Source organism: Ranitomeya imitator, chromosome 1, assembly GCF_032444005.1.
Source record: "Ranitomeya imitator isolate aRanImi1 chromosome 1, aRanImi1.pri, whole genome shotgun sequence".
Lineage (NCBI taxonomy): Eukaryota > Metazoa > Chordata > Amphibia > Anura > Dendrobatidae > Ranitomeya > Ranitomeya imitator.
This window is the reverse complement of record NC_091282.1, coordinates 556,843,214-556,866,398: the sequence shown is the minus strand read 5'-3', so window position 1 is coordinate 556,866,398 and position 23,185 is coordinate 556,843,214. Positions and strand designations below refer to the sequence as shown.

Genomic DNA, 23,185 nt, shown 5'->3' with positions numbered 1-23,185 from the left:
AAATGTCCTTAAGGGGCTTAACTATAACAGTTACGTCACTTTGTCACATCTGCTTGGGACATAATGTACACATATTCCGGCAAAAAACATATTAAAACCAAAAAAACGAAAACAAAAAAGATCATCAACATACAGTATGTGAGGATGTAGAATACATACCGTAAAGTGAGGAGAAGACGCTCCTCAGCGGAGATAGCTTCGCGCAGCCTTGTGTCCTGAAATGTTATTCCTGGGCGTAATATCTCCAACCATCTGTCAAATGTTTGGATTGTCATGCGACAGTAGAGATAAAACTTTTCAGGATGTTCCCGCAGAGCTGTATATAGCCGATGAAAATGGCCTTTAGTGAGGCGTTTAGTCAGAAGAGGATGCACCCACATTCTTCTGCTCCTCCTTCCCGGATCCACAATCACAGGGTATGGGTGCCCAAACCGACGAGACAATAGCCAGTTAAACAAAACCCGCTGCGTTTGGGTGAACTGCAGGTGGTCAGACATGGTACAAATGTTACCACAACACTACAACAGTTGACAAACCACAAAATGACCATATGGGAGTGAGCCACCTGTTGTAGAGGCCTTAAATAGGGTTGATGAGGGTAATTTAAATCAATTTCAGCCTCCAAAACCGTTAAATGTCCATTTTGTCAGGTTGCGTGAAAAATACGCATTACGGTGGGCATACGGATTACATACGCAACATTACATACGCAAAATACGCGACCACACCTTGCCTACGGAGTTCTTACGGATCACCGTATTTCTAATTTTGAGGCGTATTACGGCTGTAAAATACGGACCGTATTTTTCAACGCTGAGTGTGAGGCCGGCCTAAGTGGGAGAGGAAATTTACGGTCTGGGGTTAAATATTTTGCCTTACAGGCAAGTCCTTAACCTGCAAAGGATGTACCTTGACATATTTCCAAGCTAAATCCGTTTTGATTTCGATTTAGTGTGTTTTTTGTTGCACTGGAAAAAATGGCATGAATCTCGGAAAAAAAAGTTTACAGCTGTGAAACTAGGAGTCAAGAATGCTTCCAGGGGTGATCCCCATGGTGTCCCTGTGTAATTTGAGCATTGTTTCCATCATTTCAGACGTTTTTAGACCTTAAAAAGACCCCTGGGGGGATCGCGGTAAAAATACTCGGGTCTCCCATAGACGTACAGTACAGACCAAAAATTTGGACTCACCTTCTCATTTAAAGGGAACCTGTCACCCCCAAAATCAATGGTGAGGTAAGCTCACCGTCATCAGGGGCTTATCTACAGCATTCTGTAATGCTGTAGATAAGCCACCGATGTTACCTGAAAGAGGAGAAAAAGAGGTTAGATTATACTCACCCAGGGGCGGCCCTGCTGCGGTCTGGTCAAATGAGTGTCTCAAGTCCGCTCCGGCGCCTCCCATCTTCATTCTATGATGTCCTCTTCTGGTCTTCACACCGCGGCTACGGCGCAGGCGTACTTTGTCTGCCCTGTTGAGGGCAGAGGAAAGTACTGCAGTGCGCAGGCGCCGAAAAGGAAAGAGAGGCCCGGCGCCTGCGCACTGCAGTACTTTGCTCTGCCCTCAACAGCGCAGACAAAGTACGCCTGCGCCGGAGCCGCAGCGTGAAGACCAGAAGAGGACATCATGGAATGAAGATGGGAGGTGCCGGAGCGGACCTGAGACACCCATTTGACCAGACCACAGCGGGACCGCCCCTGGGTGAGTATAATCTAACCTCTTTTTCTCCTCTTTCAGGTTACATCGGCAGCTTATCTACAGCATTACAGAATGCTGTAGATAAGCCCCTGGTGATGGTGAGCTTACCTCACCATCAATTTTGGGGGTGACAGTTTCCCTTTAAAGATTTTTCTGTATTTTCATGACTATGAAAATTGTACATTCACACTGAAGGCATCAAAACTATGAATTAACAGATGTGAAATTATATACTTAACAAAAAAGTGTGAAACAACTGAAATTATGTCTTATATTCTAGGGTCTTCAAAGTAGCCACCTTTTGCTTTGATGACTGCTTTGCACACTCTTGGCATTCTCTTGATGAGATTCAAGAGCTAGTCACCGGGAATGGTCTTTCAACAATCTTGAAGAAGTTCCCAGAGATGCTTAGCACTTGTAGGCCCTTTTGCATTCACTCTGCTGTCCAGCTCACTGCAAACCATATCGATTGGCTTCAGGTCTGGTGACTGTGGAGGCCAGGTCATCAGGTGTAGCACTCCATCACTCTCCTTCTTGGTCAAATAGCCCTTACACAGCCTGGAGGTGTGTTTGGGGTCATTGTCCTGTTGAAAACTAAATTATGGTCCAACTAAACGCAAACCGGATGGAATAGCATGCCGCTGCAAGATGCTGTGGTAGCCATGCTGGTTCAATATGCCTTCAATTTTGAATAAATCCCCAACAGTGTCACCAGCAAAGCACCCCCACACCATCACACCTAGTCCCCCATGCTTCACGGTGGGAACCATGCATGTAGAGTCCATCCGTTCACCTTTTCTGCGTCGCACAAAGACACGGTGGTTGGAACCAAAGATCTCAAATTTGGACTCATCAGATCAAAGCACAGATTTCCACTGGTCTAATGTCCATTCCTTGTGTTCTTCAGGCCCAAACAAGTCTCTTCTGCTTGTTGCCTGTCCTTAGCAGTGGTTTTCTGGCAGCTATTTTACCATGAAGGCCTGCTGCACAGAGTCTCCTCTTAACAGTTGTTGTAGAGATGTGTCTGCTGCTAGAACTCTGTGTGGCATTAACCTGGTCTCTAATGTGAGCTGCTGTTAACCTGCGATTTCTGAGGCTGGTGACTCGGATAAACTTATTCTCAGAAGCAGAGGTGACTCTTGGTTTTCCTTTCCTGGGGCGGTCCTCATGTGAGCCAGTTTATTTGTAGAGCTTGATGGTTTTTGCCACTGCACTTGGGGACACTTTCAAAGTTTTCCCAATTTTTTGGACTGACTGACCTTCATTTCTTAAAGTAATGATTGTTAGGGTTGCCGGAACACACCGAGTATATATATGTTTTAATAGGTGCGTTCGCAACCCAGGGTCCACCGTGCAGGAGAGGAACCTTCTGCTGGCAAATGGCAGCACTATATGGTGGTATAAGCGAACTCTATTAACTCAACAGATTCGCTAGAAACAAGATGCTATGCCCTGTTAACCTCACAGAGGCACACAGCTCCCAAACAGAGCAAAACTGTATTAATCTAATGGCTTATTTCAGCCAAGGCCCTGAATACATACATACAAACTCCTCACCAGAGGTGTCGGTATTCTAAGGGCTTATTTCAGCCAAACCATAACCACATCCAGACATGACCACACTGGCGCTGAGCTCATAGACTTTGGTTTGATACTAGCGTATGGCCGTGCGGCCATGCAAACCTTTTATAGCTGTAGCAGACAAGGACCTTCCAAGTGGTCCAATAGGAGCTGCTACAGGGCCTGAGCTTGTGACCCCCGACCTCCAATGAGAGGTCCTCCCATGGGCATGCTCAGTGTGTGCAAAGAAGGAATTAGTCCCAGAAAAGCCTGCACACCACTGACCAGTGCTGGCTACAAAAGCAGAACCTGGAAAATCAGCAGTAACCCTTTGCACAGTATCAGGCTGAGCGAGACGCTGGGACCGCTGAGCAGGCTACACTGCGGCTGAAGCAGAATGGGAGACTGCAGTAGACATGGCTTGAGATTCCCCCTGTGCTGCGGCAGAAACTCGACTCCTAACATGGCTCCCCTCCTTGGGCTTCGTTAATCTCAAAGGCTGCAATGAGCAGCGGAGCCCGAATGTGCTCCACAGGTTCCCAGGTTCTGTGCTCTGGGCCCTGACCCTTCCAGTCCACCAGATAATATTTCTTGCCACGTACCACCTTGCACCCAATGATAGCATTCACCTCAAACTCATCCGTGGATGAACCCGATGTCCCAGCAGATGACTCGAAAAACCGGGACAAATAGACGGGCTTTAAAAGGGAATAGTGAAAGGTGTCGGTGATACCAAGGCACGGAGGAATAGCCAAACGATAGACCACAGGGTTGACCTGTTCCAGAACCTTGAAAGGGCCTATGTAGCGAGGCACAAACTTAGTGGACTGCAGCCTGATGTTACGGGCCGAAAGCCACACTAAGTCGCCAGGAGCAAAGGTTGGTCAAAGCGCCGGTGTGCATCAGCAGAAACCCTCATTCTCTCCTTGGATGCCTGGATGGCATCCTGTGTGCGGTCCCAAATGTTATGTGCCTCCACCGCACAGTCTGCCACCCTAGAAACGGTGGATGACATGGGCATGGGCACAGAAACACGCGGATGTTGGCCGCTATTAAGGAGAAATTGAGTCTGCCCGGTAGAGTCGGCTACGGCGTTGTTCAAAGCAGATTCCACCCAAGGTAGCAAAGATGCACAGTCATCCTGCCTGGCGGAGACAAAATGTCGTAAGTATGTGACCAGAGTCTGGTTGGCCCTCTCTACCAAACCATTCGTCTCGGGATGGTATGCAGAAGAGAGATTCAGCTCAATGCTGAGTAAAAGACAGAGTTCTCTCTAGAACCGAGACGCAAACTGAGGACCCCGGTCACTGACAATTTTGTCAGGCATGCCATGTAAATGGAAAACATGTTTGAGAAACAACACCGCTAAATCCCATGCAGAAGGTAACCATGGAAGCGAAACCAAGTGCACCATCTTAGAAAAATGATCGGTAACTACACAGATAACTGTACAGCTACGAGACTTGGGTACCACGAAATCCATCCCGACCATCTCCCAGGGCCTGTCTGCCACCGGTAGGGGGTAAAGTTGCCCAGCAGGCCGTTGCAGAGGAGACCGATTCTTGGCGCAGGAGACACACACCCGAATATAGTCTCGACGTCACCACCATATGCGGCCACCAGCACGTCCTCGCCAAGAGCTCAGATATCCTCTTGGTCCCAAAATGTCCACCCAGCCTGGACGAGTGAGCCCAAGAGAGAACCTCCGGTCGCAAATTAGATGGAACGAAAGTCTTGCCTGGGGGCACAGACTGTAGCAAAACGAGAGCCACAGTTCCCAGGCTCTCTGAAGGGACAATAAGCCGAGGCTCCTCCTCCTCCTCCTCTGATGACATTACAGAGCGAGAGAGAGCGTCAGCACGAACATTCTTCCCCCCGGAAAGAAAATGGAGGGTGAAATGGAATCGGGAGAAGAACAGGGACTATCTAGCCTGGCGTGAATTTAGCCGCTGGGCTGTCTGTAAATACACCAAGTTCTTGTGGTCTGAGAAAACACCTGGAAATGAAAGCGAGCCCCTTCCAGGAGGTGTCTCCACTCTGAGAAAGCCAACTTCATAGCTCGCAACTCCCTGTCCCGATGGAATAATTCCGCTCCGCTGGTGAAAAGGTCTTGGAGAAGAAGAAGCAAGGATGCTTCCAACCTTGAGCATCCTTTTGGAAGAGGACTGCTCCAGCACTAACGGATGAGGAATCCACCTCCATAATAAATGGCTTATCTACATCGGGGCGATGTAGGATGGGAGCGCTAGTGAAGTATGACTTAATCGAGAGAAAGGCCTTGGAGACCTCCTCTGACCACAACTTGGGATTTGCTCCCTTCTTGGTGAGGGCAACCAAGGGAGCTACCAAAGTTCAGAAGTGGGGAATGAACTGGCGATAGTAATTAATGAACCCCATAAAGCGCTGCACTGCTTTGAGAGAATGGGGTTCCTGCCTGTCCATCACAGCCTGTAGCTTGGCAGGATCCATAGCCAATCCCTGGGCAGAGATGATATAGCCAAGGAAAGGCAAGGACTTCTGCTCAAGCACACACTTCTCCAACTTGGTGTAAAGGGAGTTTGTCCGTAGGAGGTCGAAGACTCTGCTAACATCTCTCCGATGGGAGTCAATATCTGGAGAGTAGATGAGAATATCATCCAGATAAACTACGACGAGGTGGTGAGCATCTCCCAGAAGATGTCGTTTACAAAGTCTTGGAAAATGGCTGGGGCATTACAGAACCCCAAGGGCCTCACCAGATATTCATAGTGCCCATCTCTGGTGTTTAAAGCCGTCTTCCATTCGTCCCCCTCACGGATGCGAATCAGGTTGTAAGCACCCCGCAGATTTAATTTAGTAAATGCCCTTGCTCCCCGTAGCCTATCAAAGAGCTTAGATAACAGGGGTAGTGGGTACTTATTCTTAACGGTGATGGCGTTAAGACCCCTGTAGTCTAGTTGGATCTCCCCACCGTGTAGGGCAATGGGGTACTCGGAGCCGAGCCCTTCGTTCTCGTCAGGGATGTCACGGTGGCTGACCTGGTCTGTGGCCCTAGGGGACGTCCGTTGTAAATGGGGGAAAGGTCTTTAAAGGGATAATGTTCATGATGCCACCTGTGCTATTCGATCAGGGTGACTGACACTGCTTAGGAGTCCACTGGGGTGATGTTATGGCAGCTAGATGGTATACCTTCCCACAGGTGAAATATGTCCCCAGGGCTTCTCAGAGTGTAGATGGTGGATGGTGTGAGGCGCAGTGAAGAACGAGGACACAAGGTTGCACTCTCTTTACCTTTACTGAAGGCTTCAGCGTCCACAGTCCAGAGCACCAGATCACAGGGTAGGCAGAGTCCAGCCGGTCTGAAGGCAAATCCAGAGTCCCCTTATCCAGGTGGAAATCAGTAGCCTTCCTCTAACGCCTGAGTGTTGTAGTTCCTCCCTGCTGAGCTTCTCAATGAGGTCCTCACAACTGATGTTGGTGTTCTAGATTTTATGTCTCTTTCTCTCTGTCCCCCAAATGGTATGGATAGGACAAACCCGTATGACTGATGGCCTGAGGCTTTTTACAAGGACCCTATGACGCCCCAGCCCCCACAAGTTACCACTGTGCTTCCTGGGTATAAGGTCGGGCAGCCAACGTGGAATTAACTGTCCTGCCAGTCTCTGAAGTAAAGCATAGAGATCCTTACTCCCTCGGTGTTCTGGCTACCGGCTTCTGTGCCTCAGAGGGAGGCAGCCTATTGCCGTGCAGAACTCCCTCTGGATTCCTCTCCTTGTGCTATGACTTCGTTTCTCACTCTCAGCAACGCATTTCCCTTCGTGTCCTTTGTCAGGATGCTGCCGCACATGGGGCAGGCGCAGCTCCGTGGCCTTCTATCTAGGCCTCTGACAGGATCCTACCCTTGTCAGGGACCTCTCTGTCTGCAACGGTTTGATGTTCCTCCTTTCCCCTGTCTGCCTGACAGGTGCTGCCTGGGTGAAGCCCAGTCCACTTCCGACTCGGTCAATCCCCAGTCAGCTTTTGCCTAACTTCCTATTCAAGCCACCAATTTTACCTAATTGTGAGGAGTGCCCTAATAGATAGGAGCATAGCTCCCCCTGGTGGACTGGAGTGTGAAGTGGGTTGTGTGGTTCGTGATACCTGGTACGGTGACCTCCTTTATTGCCTTCAGACGTAACATCACTCCCCGTGGTGGAAGAATGACATTACTGCAACGACCAGGACTTTGGGGCGCTGCACCCCCCCCACCTCCCCCCACCCTTCCTTCCCCATTAAATCCAGTATTCCCGGACTGGGAATAGAAAACAACAATACATTAGCAAAAGACATGCACATTTTTGAAATGCTATAAAACAAGTTAATTTGACTGTGCTTCCCTTTATGGTGAGGACACTTGAATGTTGCAAACAATAACATATTTACATTGTGCGCGCGACTTTTAAGGCAAGTCGAAAGCAATTACTATCTATCTATAAAACACAATTACCCATACAGGTATACTATCTACTAAGTGCAGGTACTCTCTAAGAGTATACTATCATTAAACCTCAAAGTGCAAATCAACATTTTCTTTATTTTTGTACACATGCAGGACTATTTATCTACCCCCACGGGCTCACTGCATTTTTCTTCAATTTATTCACAAGTACATCAAACATCTAATTCAAATAAATTCTCAGTTCTTTCTTTCAACTAGGAGCTACAGATTCTCACACCTGTTCAGCTATTCTCCTTATGTACCAGCTCCGCCTAGCTGATGTTCCATGACAAGCTCCCTTTAATTTATTCAACAGTGCATTATCAAACATTTTACCATTTTTAACTTTTTGACTACATTCTATCAACTATGTAAACTTTATTACTATCTAACTACTCAACACTTTCAAATATTAGCACTCTTTTGGTAAAGTGCAACAAATAAATCTTCCCTTTAAGGGCAAAGTCAAGTCTCTTCTGAGGTAGTGCAAACAATCACATCATCAATATTCAAGTCAGTTTTAGCAACAAAGGTGACATGATGCGAGGGACCCTTGACGAACCCCCGAACGTTGGTCTTGGGTGGGCTACAAGACATGTAATCCTGACCCGGAATTCTGCCGCACCAATGGGTTTTTCTTCAGGTCTGTAAAACAAGCAAATCTTACAAGATTAGTAGCAGTCTCCAATGAAGGCAGTCTCTGTATGAGCCTCCTTTGTAAAACCAGTAGGAAGCACATTTAAGAATGTGCAAACTATGTACAGGCAGTTTGTGATCATGCACAGTTCATGATTTTGCTGTTCTTTGGTATAAAACAACTTGTGCAAAAACAGGTGCCAAACTTGGAATCCTCCTATAACTGAGGACCCCTTTAAGGCATAACCCTAGACGGGTTCAACTTGAAAAAGCAGCAAGGAAAATGTTTTAAGAACTATTTACATTCTTTCTTCAGGGTTTCGAAGTTTATTGTAGTTCTGGAGGTAGCACGGATGGAGGTACCCCGGCTGAATACTGGCGGCTACCAGGTGCTACATAAGTGGCTCCCTCACTCCAGATGGGGTTCTGAGTACCCAGAGTGTTCCGTTCGGTAGTAACCAAAGCACAGGCCACCACGGGTGTTAACTCTGTAGCCACAACAGTGGCAGTAGTTGTGACGGTGCATGTGGTGGTCTTAATGATGGTACATGCCGGAGTAACAGTGGTGGTAGTGGTGGTTGCAGTGGCCCGTATGTTATGACCTGGTGGTTAGGAGCACCTGGAACAACCTGATGGTTAAACTCACACAGGACAAGCTCTGGGAAGTGGGAGCTCTGCCGACCGCAACCCCTAATCCTATCACACAACTAGAAATAGCCGTGGAGCGTACCTAACATGACCTAGACGCCTCTTCACAGCCTAAGAGCTAACTAGCCCTAAAGATAGAAAATAAAGCCTACCTTGCCTCAGAGAAATTCCCCAAAGGAAAAGGCAGCCCTCACATATATTGACTGTGAGATAAGATGAAAGTCACAAACATATAAATGAAACAGGTTTTAGCAAAGGGAGGCCAGACTTACTAAACAGACTGAGGATAGGAAAGGTATCTTTGCGGTCAGCACAAAACCCTATAAAAAGACCACGCAGAGTGTGCAAAAAGACCTCCACACCGACTCACGGTGCGGAGGTGCCACTCTGCATCCCAGAGCTTCCAGCTAGCAGGGCAAGATCATGATAGCCAGCTGGACAAGGAAACAATGAACAAATAAATAACTAGCAGGAACTTAGCTTCTGCTGGAGTAGACAGGTCACCAGAAAGATCCAAGAGCGAACTGAACCAGTACAAGAACATTGACAGCTGGCATGGAGTAACGATCTGAGTGGAGTTAAATAGAACAGCCAGCCAAAGAATAAACTACGTCACCTGTGGAAGGAACCTCAGAAGCAGCAGCTCCACTCACAGCCACCAGAGGGAGTCCATGGACAGAACTCGCCGAAGTACCATTCATGACCACAGGAGGGAGTTCGATAACAGAATTCACAACACCCGTACACATGGGGACGCGGTGGTTACGGGAGTCGGCACAGCTGGACCTCTGGCGTGGTGTGACCTCAGCCCCCTCCAGGGGGACACAGGCACGAACAAGCAGGGACAGTACTGTTTGACCTGGTGGAGGCTGCGACAATTACCTTTCCTTACACTCCTCCCTCACAGCTAGACACCTGTATTTATGTCACTCGTGCTAGTTCTTGAAAAATTATTTTCTGTGGTGTATGTGGGCCCCATTGCTTTAGTGTCTTGTTAGAGGGCTCCCTGATGAAAAGGCTTCCAAACTCCTTCAACACATTCATCCCCAAGGTGACAGCGGGTCCATTACTCACTTCTCCCTGTGTCAGTACCATGCCTTTCCGTCCCAGGTCTTTCCCACTGATAGACACTTGCATCCATACCATCCCTACGAATGAGATGGGCAATTGATTGGCCACCATTAACTTTATCACCGGGCGCCATTCTGGCCATTTTGCTCTGGCAAAATGTTGCCGTAAGTAAGCTTCTGGCATCGTTGTCATCTGCGAGCCCATGTCCACCAGGCAGCGCACTGCATGTCCGTCCATTTATGCCCATATCAGGGAGCATGTTGACACTAAACTTGCAGGACTTCCACTTCTCTACCTCACCTGTTCTGGCTCCGGGCAGCGTCCCCCGGCTCGGAGCCCTCTGGTTTAATGGGCGGCGAGGTGTCCCTCTTCCTCTGCAGGTGTCCGCTCTCTCCGCAGTTGTAACAGGTGATGCGCCTCGGCTGGCGAAAGATTCTGGAGTCACGGCGGGGCTCTGGGCCATCCCTAATCTCTGAAGAATTACTTATAGCCTCTGTTTTCTTTATCATATCAGCCAGTTCTACTTTCACACTGACAATTTCTCTCCTCATTTCTTTCACCCATTGGGGTTCAGCAATGGCGTTTACAAACACCCCCACGCTCTGGCCCTTCCCCACCAGGATTGTCACCCCTTCCCCTCCTCACTCCCTACTTCAGGGAAAGTCATTTGGGAGTTTACACGTACACGTTCTCGCAAGGTTTATTTTGTCAGCACGTCTCTCAAACCTGTTACTAGGAGGTCCCATAACATTATGTCTGTGGGTCCTACTCCCATGCCATGTTTTCTAATAATTGCAGAGTGTAGCTCTTGCAATGGATTCATATCTTGGGTTACAGTCTTCCCCTCTCTCTGCATTCTACTAAAAAGACATGCTCTTAGTTCCCCTACCTCAATGGGGTCTCTGTGAGTTTCCTCCAAGATCTGCAACACCTTATTAAAGTTATCTCAGTCTCGGGGGGTCCGTAACATCACTGAATCCCTGGCTTCTCTTTCCAGTGCCATAATAGCCACCTCAGCCTCCAGCGCAGGGGTCATGGGGTGCATTCTCATCATGCCTCTAAGGCATTCAGTCCAGTTCCACAGCATAATGTTGCTCCCCGTAAATTTGGGCAAATTACTCAGCATATCCCCCAGGGAAAGGCTGGACCTTGGACCACTCCTAACTGCTTGGTCTGCCGCATGCATGCTATTGGACTGCATCCTGCCGACTACGCCAAATGTTAGATTCCAGCATGTGCGTAGGATGCAGTGACACACAAGAGACAGAGCAAGGTTTAACAGGTTCTTTATATAAAACAGTGTTGGAATAAGCAGGGGGAAAGGATATGAATTTGCGAATGGGGGAAAGACAAATACAGCAGGTAACAAAAGGTTAACTTATCAGTCTCTGTGCACTGGAGGAAGGTGGCTGGAAAATCCCTCGGTGGCGCCATAGGTGGCGCGAGATGTCTTCTATCCAGTCCCGCAGAAAGGCGATGCACTGTCTTCTTGCGGTGATGAATCCTCTTGGTCCTTTGGCTTGTGGTCTCCCAGTCTGGGCATGCAGTGGAGTAGAGATGGAGGTCCGTGGCACAGCGGATGAAGCAAAAAGTTCAGTAGACAAGGCCGCAGTAGAAGCACACAGTCGAGCGGACACAGCAACAGGCCTGGTCCGGTTCTCAACGGGCACCGCAGGGATATAACTAAGCGGTGACTCCGTGGTGGTGAGCGGTGCAAAGGTATGCACTCTGCACTGGTCACTACATATTTGTACAGCACACTCATATATTGCATTTGTCTTTGCAGTGAGGTTTTGAGAAAGACCGTGTCTGGTCGAAACGTCAACCTCGTTGTCCGCTATTACTTGCCAATTTGCTTTAAATATTATTTGGTGGTGCCTGTACACTTGAATAAAAACAAAAAATTCTCCACATTATAATCAAGACTTGAGTGCGGCTGTTTTTCTTGTATATATACTGGTCACTACATGGTGCAGATATCTCTCCGGGCTGTGGGCAGCACGTCTTAGCAGTTTTGCTAGCAGAGTGTGAAGGCACAGCTAGCTGGCGTGGGTCCATTGAGAGGGAGTCAACCGTGTCTCTGCTTACCAGCTCGTTCCCCGCCAAGTGTCCAATCTTCCCGCACACACTGCTATTTAAGTCGGACCCGCCCCCATCAGTCAGGGGTCCCGAACTGCTCCAGTCAGAAAACTCTACCCCCCAGAATAATGGTGAAAGCCCCGATAGTTCCAACCCAGACATGAAAGAGGGACCGTTAGCCGCGCTCTCCTCCTACATTGGCTTAACCTCATCCTCCACTCCCCGCTGCATACCTGTTGTGCATGTGTGTATATTTTTATGTTTGGTATTCTCCGTAACTCATTTTCATATTATTATTATTTATTTATATAGCACCATTAATTCTGTGGTGCTGTACATGAGAAAAGGGGTTACGTACAGAGTTATAGATATCATTTACAGTAAACAAATTTACAATGACAGACTGGTACAGAGGGGAGAGGACCCTGTCTTTGCAGACTTACATTCTACGTATTACCTTGTCTGGTTGATGTATAACTGTTCACTACTACTCCCCTCTTCCCTGGGTGGGAAAAGGGTACAGACTAACGGTGGATTTAGGAGCTAAGGCAAGGTACGTGACCCCTGCATCTTCACCATCAGAAGTATTCCGGGGAACAGGGCGAGTTAGGGCGCCCATAGTGTTAGGGACAGGGAAGGAGCCCCTGGTCCTGGGACACCCGACAATGGAGTTGTGAGATTAGCTCTGACCAAAACCTTTTCTTTTATTGTTTATGGATCTTATCACTACGACGGAGCAACTGCAGCACCTTAGCCTGGAAGTGGCATATCTACGCACTGTCATTTTGCAACAGCTCTACACACTGAACAATTACACAGCCAGTATATGACAAGATGGGATATGGCGTGCTGTATCACGTATAGCAACTGAAAACATAAGATTTTGAAGGGTCTACTCGTGCATGGAGCACAATAGAAGCAGTGCACTACACACTTATATGAAATGTGCTCTGCTGTGTTTGTCTCTGAACCTCACTAATGACACAAGAAAAAAAAGTCTTCTGGAAGGTCAGTTTCACAGCCACACATTAAACTAGCTGTCTAAACTATCTGACTTAGAAACAACTGCCTAGCTAACTAGCTAAAATCTTTCAGCACACAGGACCAGCATCAGGAGCAGCCTCTCTGCACTGTTATACTGACGAAATGGCACTAAAACAAGATGTCCATTCTTTATATTGAGAGGGATATGTGATTTCAGCAGCCAATGACAAAAGCTGTTGTGTCTGGACATTGTGGATGTTTCCTGCGCCCTCATTGACTAGCCACAATATGCATACATGAAGATAGAATTTTTTTTACAAGTATGCCATCCCTCTGAGCTGTCCCCCCTACCCTCATTAAAGACGTGCCCACACTCATCATACACCACCACTATCCTAGGCAAAGTGCTCAACGCAACACAAATGTTTTCCATGTTACCGATTTTCACCAAGTTTGTGTTTCTGATCACAAATCGGAATGTGCCATATTTGTGCCGAATTTATGTTTGGTGATGGTTTTTTGAACGTATTCACTCATCTCTACTAGAGACCCATGAATCCATCTGATCATCTCTAGTGCCAACTGTCCCGGATATAGCATACAGTCCTGGATTTTGGTCTGCTCCCTTCAGTCTTAGGTGTCTGCTGAATTTCCATCACTGCCAGTGCCCCTATGACAACTCCTCCTGCCAGGGTAGGAAAAAGTGGTAAATGGGCGTGGATTGAAGTGTGGCCATGGTTGTGGCCAAACTTTGCAGCATGGTCTGACTTTTTTCTGTTCTTCAAAAGTTGTGAGGCACGCCATAGCACTTATACTAACTGTGGAGGTGGTGTGGCTGTGAGTCGCCACTCAGAGGCGTAGCTAGAGCTTTTGCCGCCCGGGGCTGTTCCCGAGTTTGGCGCCCCCCCCGGCTCAATACACACAAAGGTTACCAAAAACGGTTTTCCTGTTTTGTAGAACTTAAACTGGGCCTAATGGTGTCACCCCCACATGCCACACCTGTGACTTAATACCACCACACCATGACCAGGCCACATAGTGACCGAATAATACTACATACAAGGGACAAATACCACAACACCATTTCCAGACCACATATTACCACCACATAGTGACTGAATACTACAATACTGATCAGTAATAAAAAAAAAACCACAATACTATCACCATAAGTGCCAGTATTCACAGGAGATCTGTACTTAGTATGCAGTGTCTGTGTAGAGGTAATACAGAGATCACTGGTGACATTATACACAGGACCTCTATATAGTATACAGTGTATAGTGTCAGTGTATAGGTAACACTGACTCACCAGTGACGTCTCTAGGTGAAGTCCTTCATCTTTCATCCAGCACAGACCGCCATCATTCCTTCCAGCCAGGACTCGTTTCTGCAGGAAATAACACAGTTATCTCGAGTTCCGCTTGCAGAACACATTACTTAATTTTTCACAACTTCTACATTACATCACATGAAGAAAAAAAGGTGATATAGTGTCACTCTGCACAGTAACAGGACCGCCCCCCCATTTAAAACAGTATACTCAAAAAATAAAATAAATACATCACTGCAGTAATAATATCCCTTAATTAGCCCCTATGGTAATAATATTCCCCACCCTGGCCCCGTTTCTCATTCCTGGCTCCAGCCATATGTTCTCGCATCCTGCCCTCATGAGTATCCATTCTACCCCATATGATCTCCACATCCTGCCCCACCAGCCTCCATCGTATCCGTCCTGCCCCATGATCCAATCCTGCCCCGTGTCTCCAATCATGCCCCGTATCTACATTCTGCCCATGCCTCAAGTCCTGCCCCCAGTGTGTCCAGCATATTACCCCCATGTTGTCCAGCAATCTGCCCCAGTGTGTCCAGCATATTACCCCCATGTTGTCCAGCAATCTGCCCCAGTGTGTCCAGCATATTACCCCCAGTGTGTCCAGCAATCTGCCCCAGTATGTCCAGCACTGCCCCCAGTGTGTCCAGCAATCTGCCCCGTGTCCAGCCTTTCCCCAGTGTGTCCAGCATATTACCCCCAGTGTCCAGCATTGCCCCAGTGTGTCCAGCATATTACCCCCAGTGTGTCCAGCAATCTGCCCCAGTGTCCAGCATTGCCCCAGTGTGTCCAGAAGTCTGCCCCAGGGTCTCCAGCATTGCCTCAATGTGTCCAGAAATCTGCCCCAGGGTCTCCAGTATTGCCCCAGTGTGTCCAGCAATCTGCCCCATGGTCTCCTGTATTGCCCCAGTGTGTCCAGCATTCTGCCCCATGGTCTCCAGTATTGCCCCGGTGTATCCAGCAATCTGCCCCATGGTCTCCTGTATTGCCCCAGTGTGTCCAGCATTCTGCCCCATGGTCTCCAGTATTGCCCCGGTGTGTCCAGCAATCTGCCCCATGGTCTCCAGTATTGCCCCAGTATGTCCAGAAGTCTGCCCAGGGTCTCCAGCATTGCCTCAATGTGTCCTGAAATCTGCCCCATGGTCTCCAGTATTCAGTGTGTCCAGCAATCTGCCCCATAGTCTCCTGTATTGCCCCAGTGTGTCCAGCATTCTGCCCCATGGTCTCCAGTATTTCCCCAGTGTGTCCAGCATTCTGCCCCATGGTCTCCAGTATTGCCCCAGTGTGTCCAGCAATCTGCCCCATGGTCTCCTGTATTGCCCCAGTGTGTCCAGCATTCTGCCACATGGTCTCCTGTATTGCCCCAGTGTGTCCAGCATTCTGCCCCATGGTCTCCAGTATTGCCCCAGTGTGTCCAGCAATCTGCCCCATGGTCTCCTGTATTGCCCCAGTGTGTCCAGCAATCTGCCCCATGGTCTCCTGTATTGCCCCAGTGTGTCCAGCATTCTGCCACATGGTCTCCTGTATTGCCCCAGTGTGTCCAGCAATCTGCCCCATGGTCTCCTGTATTGCCCCAGTGTGTCCAGCATTCTCCCACATGGTCTCCTGTATTGCCCCAGTGTGTCCAGCATTCTGCCCCATGGTCTCCAGTATTGCCCCAGTGTGTCCAGCAATCTGCCCCATGGTCTCCTGTATTGCCCCAGTGTGTCCAGCAATCTGCCCCATGGTCTCCTGTATTGCCCCAGTGTGTCCAGCATTCTGCCACATGGTCTCCTGTATTGCCCCAGTGTGTCCAGCAATCTGCCCCATGGTCTCCAGTATTGCCCCAGTGTGTCCAGCAATCTGCCCCATAGTCTCCTGTATTGCCCCAGTGTGTCCAGCAATCTGCCCCATGGTCTCATGTATTGCCCCAGTGTGTCCAGCAATCTGCCCCATGGTCTCATGTATTGCCCCAGTGTGTCCAGCAATCTGCCCCATGGTCTCCAGTACTGCCCCAGTGTGTCCAGCAATCTGCCCCATGGTCTCCAGTATTGCCCCAGTGTGTCCAGCATTGCCCCAGCCCCAGACAGTCAGACATAAAGAAAAAAAAAAAAAAGTAAAATCCTCACCTCTCCCGTTCCTAGCGTAGGTCCGGTGCAGCCAGTCAGCGTCTCTCCGGCTCTGCGACGCTCAGGACAGAGAGGCAGAGCAGCGCGCACAGTAGTGACGTCATCGCGCCCTCTGCTCTGAGACGTCGCAGAGTCAGAGGACGCTGCAGCTGCCGGCGCCGCAGGAACCAGGAGAGGTGAGTATAGAGCGGGGGGCGGGGTCCGGGGGTGGGGGGAGCTTGCCCTGGTCGTGGCGGCGGACGACGCCGCCCGAAGATTTAAAGGGGCGTCTTTTTTTTTTTTTTTTCTTCTCCTGCAGCGCCGGCCGCCCCCCGCATTGTGCCGCCCGGGGCGGACCGCCCCCCCGCACCCCCCTTCCTACGCCACTGTCGCCACTCTCCCGGCACCTTGAGCAGATATTATAAGGAAGAGACAAACTTAAGTGATGTTACCTTATCAAACCTTCCTTCTATACTACTATATCCTGCTTGATGCAATACAATTACATTATCTTTAATCCCTGTGGCAATAGAAATAAATCATTAGCTGCAGTAAGCCATTGCATTAGAAATTATCCTAGAACTGCCATTTGGCAAACATCACTTTTGCAATGAGAAAAAGATAAACAAATCATAATCACTGTGCTGATTAAGCACAGTAACATTTGTTCAGGCTAGCACTTGCTCAAAAAAAACATTTTCAAGGTTGTGGAAGTTTGTTATGCAATCATTGTTATCAAGGGCAGCTCATATTATACAATCGGTTCTATATTTTTTCAAGAGTGTGAGTCACTGGACCAAAGAAGGGTTATGCCTAAACTTGTGTCTCACACATGCATAATCTAGATTGCTGAAAGAAGTAACTTCTAAAATATAATCAGATTGTAATGTTAGTAATCATTTAATTGACAAGCGTTTTTAAGAGCAGAGCAAGAGGGTGGTGAACAGCGATTTGAAAAATGTGTCATTTAAACTGTAATATTTCAAGTTGTTACTTTTGGCAGCAGCATCAATTAGATGTTTTTCCCTTGAAAGAACAGGACAGGCAGCAGTTATAAAAACAAACAAAAAAAACCCTGTCTATAAATAGGGTGTCTGTTTTTGTAAGCACACCTGTTTATGCAATGGTCTTCTTTATTTTTATTGGAATGTGCATATTGTAGATTGAGACTGAAGGCAGCAAACCAAGAAAACAAATATGGAAACAAGGAACAAAGAAAAATATGCAAAACAAACCAGACTATGTTAAGCCTTTGTAAGGCAGTAAGGGGGATCATATGCGAGGGTCGATATGTGTCCCCCAGGATGCGGACGCAGTCCTATTAAACCCGCTGGATTGCTTTGTCTTCACAGCAGGATGCCTGTGAATCACAAGGCAAAATAAAAGAAAGAATGGATTTTGGTCCAAGCAGTGAGTCAGATTTGTAGGAAAACACATTAAGGGCTTTAATTTTTTGAGTGAACTACAGGATGGTAGTGGGGCAGATCACTCCCTCCAGCCAGGTCTTACAATTGGCTCATGCCCACATATTCCATTTAAAATCCCTGCAGCAAAGGTTTCAGTGTGTCAGTGTTGTTTGCAAACTGCAGAGCAGGTGGCTCTGCAACATCCGGATTAAGTGTGCAGTCAACACAGAGCCAAGGAAAGCAAACACCTGGCCACCCTCAGTTTGACACAATGGTGCAGTTGCTCACGGCAACCAGTCTTGGATATGGACTGTTTTTGATGCCCTGGCTGCAATCCAGAAGATACCGTTTGCTTTTTATTTGTAAGTTTTTATACATTAAAAACATTTTGCTTTGAACATTACTGGGTCACTGCCTCATTGCCGCACAGTGTGAACACTGCTGCACTACACCTTATAATAGAGGCCTTTCATTCAAATGACAACTTGAAACAGTGCCCTTTCAAGCAGCTTTATCAGGTGTCACTTGGAATGGATTTCCAACAGGTGTTGAAGGTGTTCCCAAAGATGCTGGGCACTTGGTTCCTTCTCCTTCATGCAGTCCAACTAATCCCAAACCAATTCAATTGAAAAGTGGTTGGGCAATTGTGGAGGTCATCTAATCTGATGAACACTGCTGCACTACACCTTATAATAGAGGCCTTTCATTCAAATGACAACTTGAAACAGTGCCCTTTCAAGCAGCTTTATCAGGTGTCACTTGGAATGGATTTCCAACAGGTGTTGAAGGTGTTCCCAAAGATGCTGGGCACTTGGTTCCTTCTCCTTCATGCAGTCCAACTAATCCCAAACCAATTCAATTGAAAAGTGGTTGGGCAATTGTGGAGGTCATCTAATCTGATGAAGCACTCCATCCCTCTCTCTCTCAGTTGTCCTGTTCCCCGGACTTGTTCTAATGGTGAAGTCACCAGAGCTACGTATCTTGCCTTAGGTCCTGAATCTGTTCTTAGTCTGTACACTTCCCCCACCCAGGGAAGAAGGGGAGAAGTACTGTACCATAAAACACCAACCAGACAAACAAGTTAAGACAAACAGGAATAAAGGAAAATACCAATCATACAAATATACTCAAACAAACAACATAGGTACACACCAGGGAGTGGAGAATGGAGTAAAACCAAAATAGGAGGAGGGGGATTAGTACACACCCAAAACCTAGCAACAGTCTCAAATAAATCCATCAAATGCCTTATTAAACAACAACCATAAATCACCATCTCCTAACCATGTAGCATAAGTATGCTCTGGCAATGAGTGCTAGCTAGGGCCCAGATTATATAGGAGATAAGAGTGTCTAACTGTGAACAGCTGGGAGCTTTAGGGTATGTGCACATGTTCAGTTTTTTTTGCGTGTTTTTTGGTTTTTCTCGCGATAAAAACGCGATAAAACCGCATTAGAAACTGCACACATATGCATCCTATCATTTAGAATGCATTCTGCAAATTTTGTGCACATGATGCGTTTTTTTTCGCAAAAAAAAACGCATTGTGGTAAAAAAGCAGCATGCTCATTAATTTTGCGGTTTTTTCACGTTTTTCCCGCTATTCTATGCATTTGGAAAAAACGCAAGAAAAAACGCATCAAAAACACATCACAAACACGCAAAAAACGCATCAAAAACGTGCAAAAAACGCGAAAAAAACGCATGCGGATTTCTGGCACAAATGTCAGGTTTTTGTCAGGAAAATTTCTTCCAGAAATCCTGACATGTGCACATAGCCTATGTAGGAAAGCTTCCAAGAGATCTCAACTGAGCAGATTAACCCCTGCACTGCTAAAAGAAACCTGGACCATTTAAATTGAAGGTGAATCGCTTCTAAACAGTGCAGGAGTAGGAGAAAATCAGACGCTGCGGACATCTGGCTCTTCTGTCGCGGTAAACCCATGACAGTTTTCACCCTTCTATAAGGAACCTCCGGAACCTCAGAACCGGGTTGATGCGGGAGTACCACATGAAAAGACCAGATCAACCTGGCCACATGGATGTCAGATGTTGGTACCTACAACCTCTCTTCAGGACCGTATACTTTCCAGTGTACCAGATACTGCAGCAATCGACGAATAAAGCAAGAATCGACGATCTCAGCTATTTGAAATTCCAAATTTCCACCCACAATGACCAGAGATGGTGGTAGCGGTGATGGTACAGAGGACAGAAGAACCCCTTGCCACACAGATGTAATTGATGATGAAAACTGAGAGTTGCAGGGGAGGGGGTCAGGGAGCGTCACTGCAGCATTGAATGCTGTAGACCAAGGCAGAAAATGATAAAACCAGGTTGGTGCCGGCCCTCCTGGTGAACAAAGCCGTAGATGATAGAAGAAGGAAAAGGGATCTCTCTGGCACTCCAATAAGGTAAGTGAAAATACTCTTTATTCAGGCATGTGAAGCTACATAAAAACAGGGAAGTGGATTAAATACAGCTGACGCGTTTCTGGAGCGGTATTGCACCCTTGGTCACAGGTATATCATGTGAACCTAATAGGTATGTATATATAGCAAATGCTATCCAATCAGAAGGACATGAGATAATGAAATTAGAAACGCACAATGTGTGAAATACACTGACAAGTCAAATTAAATATACAATGAAAGACACAGGAAAAAGTGGGAGAGGGGGAAGAGAAAAGGGAAAATGAACAACCAAAATTACATATAAAAATAGTCATAGAGAAATGAAAAATAAATGAAAATTTCAAATTCAATTAATAAATGTAAAATAAATCATTTCCAAAGTTCATTTCTTTGGGGTATTTTGTGTCTAATTTCAGTATCCAAAAAGTTTCTCTAAGGCAGGCGTCACACTCAGCGTAGGGAAATACGGTCCGTATTTTACAGGCGTAATACGCAGAAATAATCCCAAAACGGTGTTCCGTATGTTATCTGGCATGGTGTGTCTGCGTATTTTACGCATGTTAACCTCCGTATGTAATCCGTATGGCATCCATACTGCATTTGTTTCATGCAACCTTACAAAATGGACATTTAACGGTTTTGAGGCCTGAAAATAATTTAAATCATCAGCATAAACCCTATGTAAGGCCTCTACAACAGGTGAAACACTCCCATATGGCCATTTTTTTGCTGTGCTTGTGTAGGTGTTTTGGTGGTACTTGGGCAACATGGGTGACCTCCTGCAATTCACACCAGCTCAGTAGGTGTTATTTAATTGGGTCTTGTCACGCCACTTTGGCCAGCCATACCCCGTGATAGTTGATCCGCAAAGGAGGAGAAGATGAATGTGGATGCATCCACTTTTGCGGCAATGCCTCATTAAAGGGCATTTTCACCGGCTATATTCATCTCTGCGAACACATCCGGACAAATTCTTTCAGTACTGTCTCATGACAATACCCACTTTTGATATCTTTTTGGAGACAGTATGTCCAGGAATTACTTATCAGGATACCAGGATACGGAAATGCATATCCGCAGAGGAGCGTCTTCTCCTTACCTTACGGTATGTATTCACCATCCTCACATACTGTATGTTGATGATGTTTTTTGTACTATTTTGATTTTCATAGCATCTTATTTAAATTATATTAATACATTTTGTATAAATCATATACAAATATGTATTAAATGTTAAATGTTAGTATCCAGTGTAAATTTAGGAAGGTACACTGGTCTCCTGCCTTTTTTGATCCTCATATTACTTTGGTTTACTAGGGGTTTTGCAAAGCATTGTAACATAGCTAATTTTTAAAATTTTATTTTGCTTTCAGATCCCTGTCAACTGGATTATCTTATGCGGGACTACATCTTGAATTTCTCATAGGGTGGTCCACTATTTCAGGCATTGTGCGTAATACATGTGTTCAAATATGGGACAAACTACATGAACTTGTGATGCCGGAGCTCCAAATGGAGGATTGGCTGGAAATAGCCCATGGCTTTTCTGACTGTTGTCAATTTCCGCACTGTATTGGAGCACTGAATGGGAAACATATTAGGGTGCGTAAGCCGCCAAACTGGGGGAACCAAATTCTATAATTATAAGCAGTTTTTCTCAGTAGTTCTGTTATCTGTAGTTGACAGTAACTACAGGTATATAATTGTAGATATTGGGGCCTATGGGTGAACTGGAGACTCTAGAGTCTTCAATGCGTCCATTATGGGTCGGCGGCTATGTAAAAACCTGTTAGACCTCCCACCACCACGACAACTCTCAGGCTCCAATGCTGAAGCAGTCCTATATGTACTTGTGGCAGATGAGGCCTTCCAATTGACCAGGCATGTCATGAGGCCTTATCCTCGGCGCAACCTTGACCACTGGCGGCGTGTCTTTAATGGTATAAGTTGCATGGTGCCGGTCAGATATGGCCTCGGTCAGATGTGACATCATTTGAAGTGACATCTTTTAAGTGTCATCAGAAATATACCAGAAAGATAACCCATGTTATATTCTCCTTCATGCTGTCACGCCCTGATCCATCTCCTTTCATTCACAGGTATGTGCGAACTGTCTCCTAATCTGAACTAGCCACTGCACCCTCTGAATCCCATGTACTTCTACCCTCTTCTAACTGCTGGTATGTGCGAACTGTCTCCTAATCTGAACTAGCCACTGCACCCTCTGAATCCCATGTACGTCTATCCCTCTTCTCACTGCTGGTATGTTGCTGCTTTTGCAGCGCCCCAGAGTCCTGGTCATTGCAGTAATGTTGTTCTTTCACAAGGGGGAGTGATATTACGTCTGATGGCACTAAAGGAGTTCACCCTGCCAGGTATCACAAACCATACACCACACTTCACACTCCAGTCCACCAGGGGGAGCAAAGGTTCTATCTACTAGGCCACACCTCACATTAGGGTAAAACTGGTGAGTTGGATAGAAAGTTAGGGAGAAGCTAACTGGGCTTTGCCCAGGCAACACCTGTCAGGCAGACAGTGGGAAAGGAGGAACACCACAAAGCTGCAGACAGATGGCCCCAGACAGGGGTGGGATCCTGTCGGAGGCCTACGACGAGACAGAAAGACACGGAGCTGCGCCTCCAATCCCATGCGGCAGCATCCTAAGGAAGGACAAGAAAGGAATTGTATTGTAGAAAGTGAGACACGAAGTCATAGCACAAGGAGAACACCAGAAGGAATTCTGCCCTGAGAGAGGCTGCCTCCTTCTGAGGCGCGTAGCCGGTGGCCGGAAAGCCGAGGGAGTAAT

The 23,185-nt window shown here is 47.1% G+C and overlaps 1 protein-coding gene across 1 annotated transcript in view; it reads right to left on the bottom strand.

Annotated features, from left to right (window-relative positions):
- Positions 1-14,518, bottom strand: part of INSL3 (insulin like 3) — a 73,609-nt gene extending 59,091 nt beyond the window's left edge. The window contains exon 1 of the mRNA XM_069767766.1: positions 14,445-14,518. Within this exon, the coding sequence (XP_069623867.1) occupies positions 14,445-14,480 (36 nt within the window). The 5' untranslated portion in view covers positions 14,481-14,518. The remainder of the gene's footprint in view (positions 1-14,444) is intronic.
- Between the last annotated feature and the right edge of the window lie 8,667 nt (positions 14,519-23,185).